Genomic DNA, 12,229 nt, shown 5'->3' on the forward strand with positions numbered 1-12,229 from the left:
GTTAGCTTTAATACCCTCTAACACGGGGATGTCAAAACCCGTTCCTTGAGGGCCACTATGCTGCAGAGTTTAGCTTCAACCCTAAATAAATACACCTGAACCAGTTAATCAAGGCCTTCAAATTGCCTAGAAACCACAAGGCAAGCTGGCTGAAGTTAAACTCTGCAGGACACTGGCCCTGCAGAAAGCATGTTATTAAGGATGAAAGAGTGTTATTAATAGGTACCGCAAATGTACATTAAAGATCATGGGGCTTACAATTCTCAAAGTAGAACTTATGGAAGTCCATTCCCTCAACCAGGTTTCCAAGTGCCTCGGGCTCAAAAGAGGTCAGACCAGGGTCACAGATCCTCCTGGAGCAGTAAAGGTTACCGAGATGACAATGCAAACTACTATTCGGTTTTTGACCCCCCCCCCCCAAAACATCTAGAATGTTTAAATGTACACATTTCAAAATGGGAAATATGGAAATTGACATCATCTTACCAAAACAGCACAAATTTGCGCATTATTACAAAAGTTTCCACAGAAAATGTCGACAACTAATTTGTTGGTAAAGTATTTCCTAAAATGTTTCATGCATGTTATAAGCAAACATGCTTGTGCTACATAATATACAATACCCATTAAACATGCTGATAAAACACTTGATGATTACCAGCAAAGTTATTCCATCATCATAAATTAAGGCGTTTTACTATGAATTTTATTTGCTGTATGTGCTATATTAACGCTAACAGATTTCGTTATCTTTTATTTGTGTACTTTTTCAAAGGCTTGGTAGAAAACTAGAAATTTAAGAAATCATCACTTATGCACTTCAGAAACCATGATTTTAGTTCAATTTATAAGTACTTCATAATCTACCAACAAAAAGGATGAAAATCCATAAAATGCACTGTGCAAACAAATCTTTATAATCAGTGGTATGGTAGAAGAAAACGGCACATTTAAACAGTACTTACGTGTAAGCTTCAAAATCTCCGTTGTTGATGGCCTCAATCAGCTGCTCTGTGATTTTAATGATCTCCTGCTTTCGTGCTGATGTTCGGAGAAATAGAAGGAACAATCAAGTTTTATCCACAACCATTATTTTAAAACTACAAACTAATTTTTTGTTCCTAACTATCTGCTCTTGAAATCTCACATACAGCTCAGCATACTATTAGTTGTGAATGGGGTGCTGTCTTTCAAGATGAGCACTATTTTCCTACGGACCTTGATTTTAGCATAAGCAGGGGTCTTGAATGAGTTATATGCAATGGTTATTAAATGCTTCTGATTTCAAGCAGTTCAGTAAACAAGTCAACTGTAAAGTACAAACATGTAACACATGATACACTCATAATCCCTTCGGATTGACATGTTTCACTTGAGGACTGTTATAGGTTGGTGAACTGCTGGGACATTGGTAAAGCCAGAGGGAATGTCTTCCATTTAGAGAGAAAGAGAAAAAAACCTTATTGCATTTGTCACTAAATCAGCAGTCTAAGACTTACACTGCTGCCTGTGCACGCTGCTGCCCCCTGGTGTTGTGGAGGCTGAAGCAGGTACAGCAGGCTCTAAATCAGGACAGGAGCTTTGACCTGAACTGCTCCAAGCAACATTCTTAAGATCATGTGGTGGATCGGCTGCAAGACAATGGCACAAATAAACAAAGCTGCAACTAAGCACACAGAGATGCAAGGCCACAGCAACTCAAAGGTATGACAAACAAAATGAGTGCTACATAGACACACACGCTGCTTTCAGAACAGTATACTACCTTCCTTACTACGTTTTCAGTATAGTATTGTATGTATATGATGCGCAATATGCACATTTTCTCTATGCATGAAATATCTGGATAACTTAAATGCTTTACTTATACATTTAGATTGTATTTACGGTTTTCTATTTTTCACATTAACAATAGTTTAAAAATAACTATATAGTGCACAATATTCAGTTAGTAAGTAGTAAGCTAGTGTTCTGTTCCGAACAATAAAGTCACTAATTCATACTTCCAGATCAGTGGTTCTTAACCAGGGGACTGGGGCCCACTAAGGGACGGGGTTGAGTGTTTCTTTGTAAATGCTAAAAAATAAACGCATAAAATCAAGATGTAAACCATACTATAATGGGATATTGTGCTGGACAACGTTTTGAGTAAAAATGGCTGAGAACCACTGACCAAGATTATAATATATGCTAAACAGACCATCAATCTAATGCAAATGATGCTTAAACCACTGCACTGCCATTTACTGCATGGCACACAGAAAACACTGAAGCTGGTAGTGTTTGTTTGAACAGTCCAGCAGATGGTGGCAGATCTCGTGTTTTTCCTTTTTAACTGAAACCTGCAGCAGTCTGGTTCAATGGTTTGAGCAGTCGCTGAACCCAACATGCACCCAAGACAGACAGAGATGCAAAGACGACACAACAGAAGCATGAGCAGTAGGAATTAATGAAGAACACGAGAGGAGTAATGGCCACACAGATCTATGCACAGTATGTGCATGTGTTGAGAGATGTCTGTCATGTACAGTCCCAGCACGGGCCCTCTGCTCATCTGTCACACTCAAAGTATTCAGTGTCACACAGATAAATAAATGAAAAGGTCATTCTAACTGAGAAGGTCAGTGCAATTCTTTCCATGTCAGTGGTGAGGATGTACACGAGTACAGGGGGAAATAGTAGACTGTGAGAGACTCAAAATTAGGTGACAGTGTCTGTCCTTGATTGTGCTAATAAGTGTGCAATGCTGATTACAGCAGGTGATGCAACATGCATTTTTATTTAAGTACTACAATGACTTAGGCAAGCCGGAAAAATGTATTTTCCATATTATTGTCTTGAAGGGGCCATATCACAAGGAATCCAAATTTTCTTGATTTTTAATTCGTATTATACTACAAAAACATACTGTAATGTAAATTTAAACTCCTATTTTCTACTCTGTACAAATAGAAAATTTCCTAAAACGACTCAATCCAAACACTCGCATCCTTCCTGTCTCACACAGACACACATTAATACTTTAAATACAGTATTCAGTACACTCATATAATATCAGTTTATGCATCAAATTTGAGCAACAAAACTACTGCCCATGTCCGAGTGGACAATTCATAATGGCAGAGCACCAAAAATGGTTTAATTCAAGGGTCAGAACTGAACTGAACTAATGTTTTTTGTGTAAACAAAATGAATAAAACCAATAATACATTAATAATACAAATAAAATGTATCATATTACCCCTGTCATAATGACACCAAACAATAAAATTAGGATATTTAACAATGTAGAAGACCAGTGAGTCAACCTCAGCCAGAATTATTTTGTAGCACATTAAGTAATGATAAGGTTAGAAAGGTGAGATACTCCAAGTCAGCAGTGGGAACAGTGGGACAGAGAATGTGTGAGGTAGAGATCAGATAAGTCCAAGAGGGAGTTGTAGAAACAGCTGATAAGGTCACTGCTGTAGCAGTTGACTTACTGGGCGCTGGGCAGGGGGGAGAGGCCTCGGGCTGAGGAGCTGGCTCCTCGGAGGCACTGCACTGGCTCACCACTGCACTGTCAGTCTCAATGCTAGCCCCACCCACCGATACTGACACAAACAGTTAGGGGGGAAAATGTGACATTTGTTGTGGTAAGTTATACCACAAGTCTTTTTCCAGCTTGGCTCTGGTGTTATATTTATATATGAAATGATGACAATTTGCATGATAATCGTCCAAAAATAACACCAGCAGACACAAAAGAGTACACAAAACACATGCTAAAACAGAATGTGCATGCAACATAAGAGCAAAAAGCAATTACTATAAATGGTAAAATTATGTGAATTGTTTTTTTTTATTCAAAATAAGCAATATTTTCTAAACCCTTAAGTCTCCATTACCTCTATACAAGGACATGTTATACAACTATTTGTATTTACACAGAGTTTTAGAAAAAGCTGAAAGACTTCTCTGTCTGGGACATACAGTATTTTCACCCTGGTATAGAATGTGAGCTATTTGGGCCTTTCTGCTGTGACACAAGTGAATGCTTTCTGAGGTTTATCCCTCAGAGACCCACTGTTGGATGCACTGGAACAGTTATTTAAAACAATTAAATACTTCATAAAGAAATAAATATTAGATACAACTAGGTAAAACAGGTACATTTTGTAACCCGATTATGAAAACTGTCTAACATTTTTTTTTTAATGCGGTCTGTGTTTTAAACAGTTTGATATAAATATACACACAACTATTAAAAAGTTTGGGCTTGGTAAGATTTTTTTGAAAGAAGTTTTTCCTACTTCGCAAGGCTGCATTTAATTGATCAAAAACGAAAAGAGCAATATAGTGAAATATCATTACAATTTAAAATAACAGCTTTCTATTCATTTTTTTAATGTATTTTGAACCTTTTTATATATGCCTATAATGGAGGAATGTTCAGAAGCCTTCAGTGTCACATGATCCTTCAGAAATCATTCTAATATGCATTTCTTATTATGAATGTTGAAAACAGTTGTGATGAGTAATTTATTTGTGGAAAATGTTCAAAGGGGCGTTTACTTTAAACATAAATATTTAATAACATTATAAAACTCTTTACTGTCACTTTTAAATCAAATTAACGCATCCTTGCTGATAAAATGATTAATTTCTTTAAAAACTTGGGTCTCTGAGGGTTCAGTCCCAGTGTATTGCCTGACCATCAAACTTAGATTAGTGTAAAGTAAAGATTGATCCTAAAGCCCTAGTGCGCCATTAAACCTCTGCTTGTGTTTCCCAGATTAAATAGAAGTGATTTAAGTAAGGTAACATTTTATTATCTAATAGCCCTCAAAAGATAATTGAAAAGCTCAGACTAGCTTAGAATTTAACGAAAAGACCAATCTGACAATGAATGGTGCCAAGGATGTGTTGAACTGTTGTGTATTATTGCTGTGCTGTAATAAATTACCACGCGACTCTGTTAGAAAACATACTGTGATGTGATACAGAGGCTCTGTCAAAAGCAGTGTTTGCTGCCTGTAAAGGTCAATGCAGTAAAACGAATTTTGTACATTCATCATACGAACACAAAACTTTGTGATTCATCAGTGTCATGGTAACTCTGGCATCCACAGCATATCAAGATCAGTCAGTCTGACCCTGTTTTGGTGTCTTATACTACACTATAACTGCTGCTGTAGTGACCAGCAGTGTATCTACAGCTGATGAGCTGGAAGTCAATGCACACGCAAATCAATTATCATTCCATGAAGGTCCTTTCACCGCACAGGAATAAATCTCACTGTCAATCATTCACTTGCCTGTATCTGTAATCTATTTATTCCCTCTGGCCCTCATTACCACTATTTCTCTTTAAGTGTTGGGAAAGTGTACAATTCTTGACCCCATTTATACCTGGTAATAAATTCTGTCCAAAGCATTTCATAATCCTTTTACAGAAATCACATTCAGAGGTAGTCACCCCCCTCCCACACACTTTTATTTACGTGAATAAAAGCTAAATTAAATCTGTTCATCATATACAGTGATCGTGTCTCTTCAGAAGACTTGGATTAAAATGCTATGTTAGTTAGATGCATGGATTTCATTTTTCCATCTTTATGAACTTTGTAAAACCTCAATGGGCTTTCAATGGTGGGTCAGAAATCTGTCAGGTTTCATTAAAAGTACATTCATTTGTGTTTCTGAGATGAAAACAACATGAGGGTGAGTAAATGGAACACACTCGTGGCAGTTCGTAACTTTCATATTTTGGTGAATTGGTGGCAAATTCAGATAAAATTAATACGATCTCATTCATACATTTTGTACAATCTGCTTAAGCCCTTAATGTTTAGGTTTAAGGATGAACCTTCATGCTTGCCTTTTTTTTATTATGTTACCATACAAATCATAATGTACGTTTTGATACAAAATTACCAACATTGTAAAATAGTTAAATTTTACTCATGAGATAGGGTTCGTAAATTATGACAATTTTCATTTTTGGGTGAACTACCCCTTTAAGTACTTTTGAAAAAGTGTGAGGATGTTTTCCACAATAATCCCATGAACAAACCGAAGCGAAGTCAAATCAAAATTTAGTTTGACCATTTTTATCTTTGTACCAGCACCAATTCTCTTAGCTACAGAGGTTCATATAGTTTTGAACAGCTTGCCAGCAGGTTGTTCAAAGCATCTTGAAGTTGTCAAAGTTTTATGGACTTAGACAAGTGATGGGCAAACTAGATCCTGGAGGGGTGATATCTTGCAGTGTTTAGAGCTTGATTAGCTGGTTCAGGTGTGTTGAATTAGGGTTGGTCTGAACTCTGCAGGACAGTGGCCCTCCAGGGCCAAGTTTGTGGATGCAGAGCTCATATCAATGTTTCAATGACACCATCTGATGTCGGACTACTTGGTCAAACAATAATCTTAGTGGATAATTACAATTTGCAAAAGGAATGTTTGGAAATCTAAAACTGATATTACCTACTGACACTTAGGCAAAATATACAAATAGTCTTGAAAGCAACGTCTTGGTGAAGAATCGAAGACTTTTGCACAGAACTATAGTAACCACAACATCAAAGACCCTGATCCTGCCCACTAAATTTGTTGTTACAGGACAGATCTAAACATCAGGTGTAAAAAGGGCCTTTAAAACAATTTCTAATGGCCTTTTTAATTAATACACCAATAGACACACATTCCATTCTGTAGATCCCAGAGAACAAGAGAAAGACATGCAGAATACATGAGGAGCTGATAGTGTACCTTTCCTACCTTTCATGTCCTCCTCTTCTGTGGTGTTACAGCTCTCTGTAGACCCCTGTGATGAGAGAAAGAGACAATGTGCAAGATGGAGGGTTGATCGCAGTATGATAGGAAGACGTATAGAAATATATAGAACAATATAATGTGCACACACTGTAAATCAGCAAATACACACATATAAAATAACCACCCGCAAGCACAGATATACCCCAGCACACCCTCACACACAAACTGAGCTCTCACAGGAACACACCAAGCCCTGCACAAACCAGCCAACCCAGCATGAGGGCAAGCCCCCTTCATTTGAGTCATATTTGTGAAGGTTTGGGGAAGTAGCTCAAATGACTGGTGCTCAGTATAGAGTTAAAAGAGGTGGCTTACCTTGATGCCATCAGCTGGATTGTGCACGACAGTGGTCTGTGGTTCCTGGGGGGAGGCAGGAGAGAGTTTACCATGCACGACTGAGGAAAGAGGGTGCAGGGACCCCAACTCCACAACTAGCATGATGAGACTGTACTACTGTCATGATTGTCATGAATGTACATCAAACACTGACATTGGGGAATTCTGCATTTGAGTTACTCCGGTTAATATGTATACAGTGGCCCAAAATGTACAAAAAGTGATATTTGCCATTATCTGCTTGCATGTTTTTGTGTTAAACAAACAAATAAACGAGCTTGCGTTATATTCTTTTAACGGTTTGCTTACCAGAAATAACAGTAACAAGCTAATCAAATAATAAAAATAATAAACAATTATTAATTAATATAAATAAGTAATAAATAAATAAACATGTCTATGCTGTTTTTCTTTAAAATAAAATGCCACTTGGCTTGGTGTTTTGTTACTGTATATGATGAACATGATCGAGTAATATCTGCCAATCAATCAATCAATCAGAAAATGTGTGATGTCCAGATTTAGTGATTAATAAAATAATAATTATTATTATTATTTGATTAATAATAATAATAATTTATTATACTTGTTTGTTTGTTATGTGGTTTTATTTATAATATATTTCTAAATGTGTGCTATATTTTGTGCTATATTTCTTTAAAATAAATTCTACTTGGTCTGTTGTTTGATAAATCGTAATATCATTAACAATAAATAAAATATCCAAATTAAAAATAAATGTATTAATGTAAATTAATGAATGAATAATCAATCAATAAATAATAAAGTTTACCTATATTTAAAAAAACAATTCTACACGCAGTGGTATTCATATATGTTAGGTGTTAAGTGTCTAAATACTTTTGAGGCCACTGTACTCAATAACTAAAATTTTTGTAAAGAAAGGCATCATACAATTGAAGGTCAGTGGATATGCAAGCAAGGACTGGGTACAGTTAACCACAGAAACACAGTGGAAGAAACAGTAGTTATTAAGCTTGACGAGACTCTCTCCAAGACCAACCCCAGTCACCAACAGCACACAGACATAACAGGAATGATTAACACTGCACAAACAGTTAGCTTTCAATGCCACAGTATGTTATTTCTCCTGAAAAACAAAGCATTGATCCCACCTTTGCACATACACACCCCACATATAAACAAACAGTCTTGCGCATTAGATTCTACTTTATTTCCACCACCACTAACACAACACCCTCTAATAAGCAACCTGTCAACGCAGACTTGAAGATGCAGTCCCTACATGCTGAAAGGCAATTACAAAATAATTCCCTCTGATGCATTTCAGACAAAACCCCTCATCGTCTGTCAGCCCGAGTGGCTTCAAGGTCTGGGGGGTGAGCAAGAAGTGCACACTGGTCAATCACAGAGTGTAGCATGAGGACAGGGACACTGTAGTGCCCAAAAGTCTGAAAGAAACTGACTTAAGCTTTGTGGTCCAGCGTCACATATATCAATTAAATATTTGGTATTTAAATAGTTTTTATTCAGTTTTATACTGATGATATATGATTATCTCAGATTTTTAGATGTCTCATGTCCTGTGAAGGCTATAAACTTGGCCGTACCAGTAAGAGCCATTCGTCAGTCAAAGTAGCAATTAACCATAATGCAAAGTTAGGGATTGCATCTTCAGAACAAACAGAACGGCATTGTTTCCCGACATAAAATGATCCTGTTTTACCCTTGGACACTCGATTGAGATTAAGAGAAGGTGCAACTAGGGTTTATTTACATTTCACTAGCCTAAAAAGGTGTTATCTCACTTTAATATGAGGAGAGCAAGTACAGGGTTTGTCTGTTAAACTGTCAAACTTCTCCTGCGAGTTTGTTTGGGTAAAATAGGAAGCCAGAGAGAAATCCACAGGCACAAACCAGATGTTTTAGTTCAGCTCATCAAAAACCATGAGCAACGTCAGACATCTTCATCTGAGTGGATTGAGCGATGGGTGGTGGAAGTCAAAACAACAGGTATGGGACGAACTGATAAAGCCTTTTACTAAACATAGACTTAAGGACTAAGAAAAGGAAAGACTATGAGTGAAGGAAATAAAAAGTTAAGATGAGGTACCATTGGTGCAGTGGATGATATGCTGCTGTCTTTGGTGCTGCTGCTTACTACACTGTTTTTGCTGTTGTTTGTCTGTGGCTGGGGCAAAAAAATAAAAAACAAAACAATGACAACACAAAATGACTTTTGTTCAGTGCCATTCAAGAACCGACAGCCTCAGCTCGTACTTAACGCCTCGAGCCGCAGTACAGCACGTAAGAGGACCTGTATGGGTAAATCTGCTTAGAAGTAAGAGATGTAACACTCTTGAGCACCTTTAATATTACACTTTGATGAAAAATGCAGTTTTAGCTGTACTTGACTTAATGAGAGACGCTTCACTGTGGTCTTGTTTTTATGAGAGATTATATGCAGATTATACGGAATAAAAGATTAAAACTACTGATGGCAGATAATAGTACAAAATGAAAGCAATTCTCATGCATCTGTAAATCACATTACAGTTCTTGATAAAAACATGGATGCTGTCCAAAAGCCAGTAAACTTCCTTAACAGGATTATGTCCTTTATTGCTATACTATAAAATTGGCCAGTGGACTTGTAATGGTTCAATAAAATATTATCTTTAATTTTTTTTTTTTTTATAATAATAATAATAATAATAATAAAGTAATTTCACTAAATGTGTATGTAAGCATCTTTCAAACATCTATGTGGAGAGAATTTGTAACAGTGTAGATAAATGTGTAAATATATCTATATATATTAGAATATATCCATGAAGATGGATACAACAGCTCCTCCAGTGCCAAAAAATAAAATAAAAAACAGAATCAAATCAGAATCAAAGAAATGTTTCAAGGCTACAGATAAAGTGTTTGGTATTTACATTTTTTTTTTAAATATATTCTTTTGTTGGCAATGTTACTGTCATGGAGCCACAAGACCCTGATAGTCCACTGGTGCATGCAGTGAAAAGCTTCGGCGAGAAGAGTTTACGCTCAGACCTCTGACTCTGTGACTCAATGCAGGGTACAGCTCATGATTAAAAAAAAGAACAAAGTCTGACTATAGGAAAGAAAGAAAAGAGGCAACGGTAAAACAAGAGACGATTCTTGAGAAGAAGGTTCAAGAATCCTTACAGAAAGATTCAACAGGTTAGCAAACACTGATCAAACAGCCTGAAGCCAAACAGCAGCCAAGAGCAGTAAAAGAGCCATAAAGAAAAGGAAACTGCTTTATTTATGCATTCAGACTTCATTGGATGACCTACAAACTAGCTGCCACTTTATCACCCCATTTCTGAAAAAATATGTCTATTTTCTATCGATTTAAAACATTTAGATGTTAACAAAGAATTTTAAATATTAACATAAAACAATTTTTATTTATTTAATATATATAATATATATGATATAAGCTTTAAAAAAAATCTATAATTTATATAAGATTTTAACGATGATCAATTATTGTATCCAAGAGTCTAACTGGAATCACTAACTGGACTTGGTGACCTTTAAGTTTATTATTTGATTTCAAGACCACAAATAGTTAATTGGTTATTGGCTGCTTGATTATACGGACCATGAATGTCGAGAGGGGAGTAAAACTGAGGTCAGGGTGTGCTTATGTCCAGAACTGATGGAGAAACTCAAGACATGACAAATGGCAATTTATGCACAAACGTCTCAATGATGTTTGTTAGATAATAAAAATGTAGAACTGAGCTTCTCCTGTGATGACACTAAAACAGAACCATGCCATGTCCAACTCACAGACATCAACTGCTGCTGCTCTAATTTACTTTGTGGCCTAATTCAAATTAATTAAACATAATTATAATTAAATTAAACCATCACAATAAAAAATAAGATATATATATATATAATTATATATATTTTTTTTATCGTAACAAGGGGCTTATCACTTGTTAGGACAAACCTGATGTCACAGTCACTGCAGCTATTACCATGGCAACAGAAATCGCCTGACGCACTATGGACTGTGGGAAAAAAGGGGAGTTCCAGAAGAGAAAGGCTTGTTTGTCTGTGTCTTTAGACAGTCTCTTCCAATTCCCATTTAAATTCTCTCTTTCCTGTCGAAGAGCACCAAGTAAGAGTCCTTTGTCCACTCTGCGCAAACTTCATCCCTGGTTAAAATTGGATACAGTGGTTACAAGCTACCGATTCTAAAAGGCCCATGAAACTGAAGCGAGTCGAGCTGGAGGAAGCTCACAGGATGTAGACTTGCAGAAGACAGACCAAACTTAGGTCAAGGAGAAACCCTGGTCTGGCAAACCAAGAAAGCACTGATGCAATGGTCATGAGGAATGAGTTTCAATATAAATGTATGTAATAAAACAGAGTTGAATGGGTGAACATGACTCTGTTAATGTTTGATGATCCTATGATGAGACAAAAAACACAAATAAAAGACCCAAACAAACTCTCGAGCATCTCAACCAAGAAAAAAAAAAAGAGCCAGAGAGTGAGAAATTTTTGAGCGAGAGTCAGAAAAAGGGAGAGACACGGAACAGATCTCACCATCAAATAAACACTGGAGCTCGACTTCCTTTTCTGAACAGGGTGAAACAGAGGAGGGCAAAAGAGGGAAGCATAGAAACAGGCCAGTGAACACAGAAAAAAATTAAAGCTTCTAGTTAGATCCCACAGAGAGAAGAAAAACAACCACAAGAAGTTGCAAAGCCATGTGTGATGTGACAGAGGTGTTTAGTGGCAACAGTTGAAAATGTTAAACTGATGAAATCTGAAATTATTAATATTAATAAGGCTTCTTTCATTTGAAGTATTTGCTTCTCGGTAGCTTGGTGTAAGGCCGACGATTCACTGCATGCACAGAGACGGCACAGGGCTGAGTAAGTCTCTCTGCTTCAACAGATTTTGCCATGACTCAGGACTAACAAATGTGCAAATACCATGAATAGTCTAAATATGCTGCATGGTTTTTGCTTAGGCCTCCTTGGGGGGATATTATTCAAGATCACCTTGAAGTACATCAGCCTAAAAAAACGTAAGCAGCTAA

At 36.7% G+C, this 12,229-nt stretch overlaps 1 protein-coding gene across 40 annotated transcripts in view; it reads right to left on the bottom strand.

Annotated features, from left to right (window-relative positions):
• Positions 1-12,229, bottom strand: part of LOC128026274 (calcium/calmodulin-dependent protein kinase type II subunit gamma) — a 62,554-nt gene that overhangs the window by 3,991 nt on the left and 46,334 nt on the right. For 2 of the 40 annotated variants that reach the window (XM_052613197.1, XM_052613201.1), the window contains 7 exons: positions 9,248-9,325; positions 7,132-7,176; positions 6,751-6,805; positions 3,483-3,593; positions 1,500-1,631; positions 966-1,041; positions 259-353 (listed from right to left, as the gene is read on the bottom strand). In XM_052613197.1, the coding sequence (XP_052469157.1) occupies positions 259-353; positions 966-1,041; positions 1,500-1,631; positions 3,483-3,593; positions 6,751-6,805; positions 7,132-7,176; positions 9,248-9,325 (592 nt within the window). Of the gene's footprint in view, positions 1-258; positions 354-965; positions 1,042-1,499; positions 1,632-3,482; positions 3,594-6,750; positions 6,806-7,131; positions 7,177-9,247; positions 9,326-11,730; positions 11,764-12,229 lie in introns of all 40 variants that reach the window. The other 38 variants (XM_052613215.1, XM_052613204.1, XM_052613200.1 and 35 more) reach the window with 22 other exon arrangements.

This window comes from Carassius gibelio, chromosome A13 (genome assembly GCF_023724105.1).
Source record: "Carassius gibelio isolate Cgi1373 ecotype wild population from Czech Republic chromosome A13, carGib1.2-hapl.c, whole genome shotgun sequence".
Classification (NCBI taxonomy): domain Eukaryota; kingdom Metazoa; phylum Chordata; class Actinopteri; order Cypriniformes; family Cyprinidae; genus Carassius; species Carassius gibelio.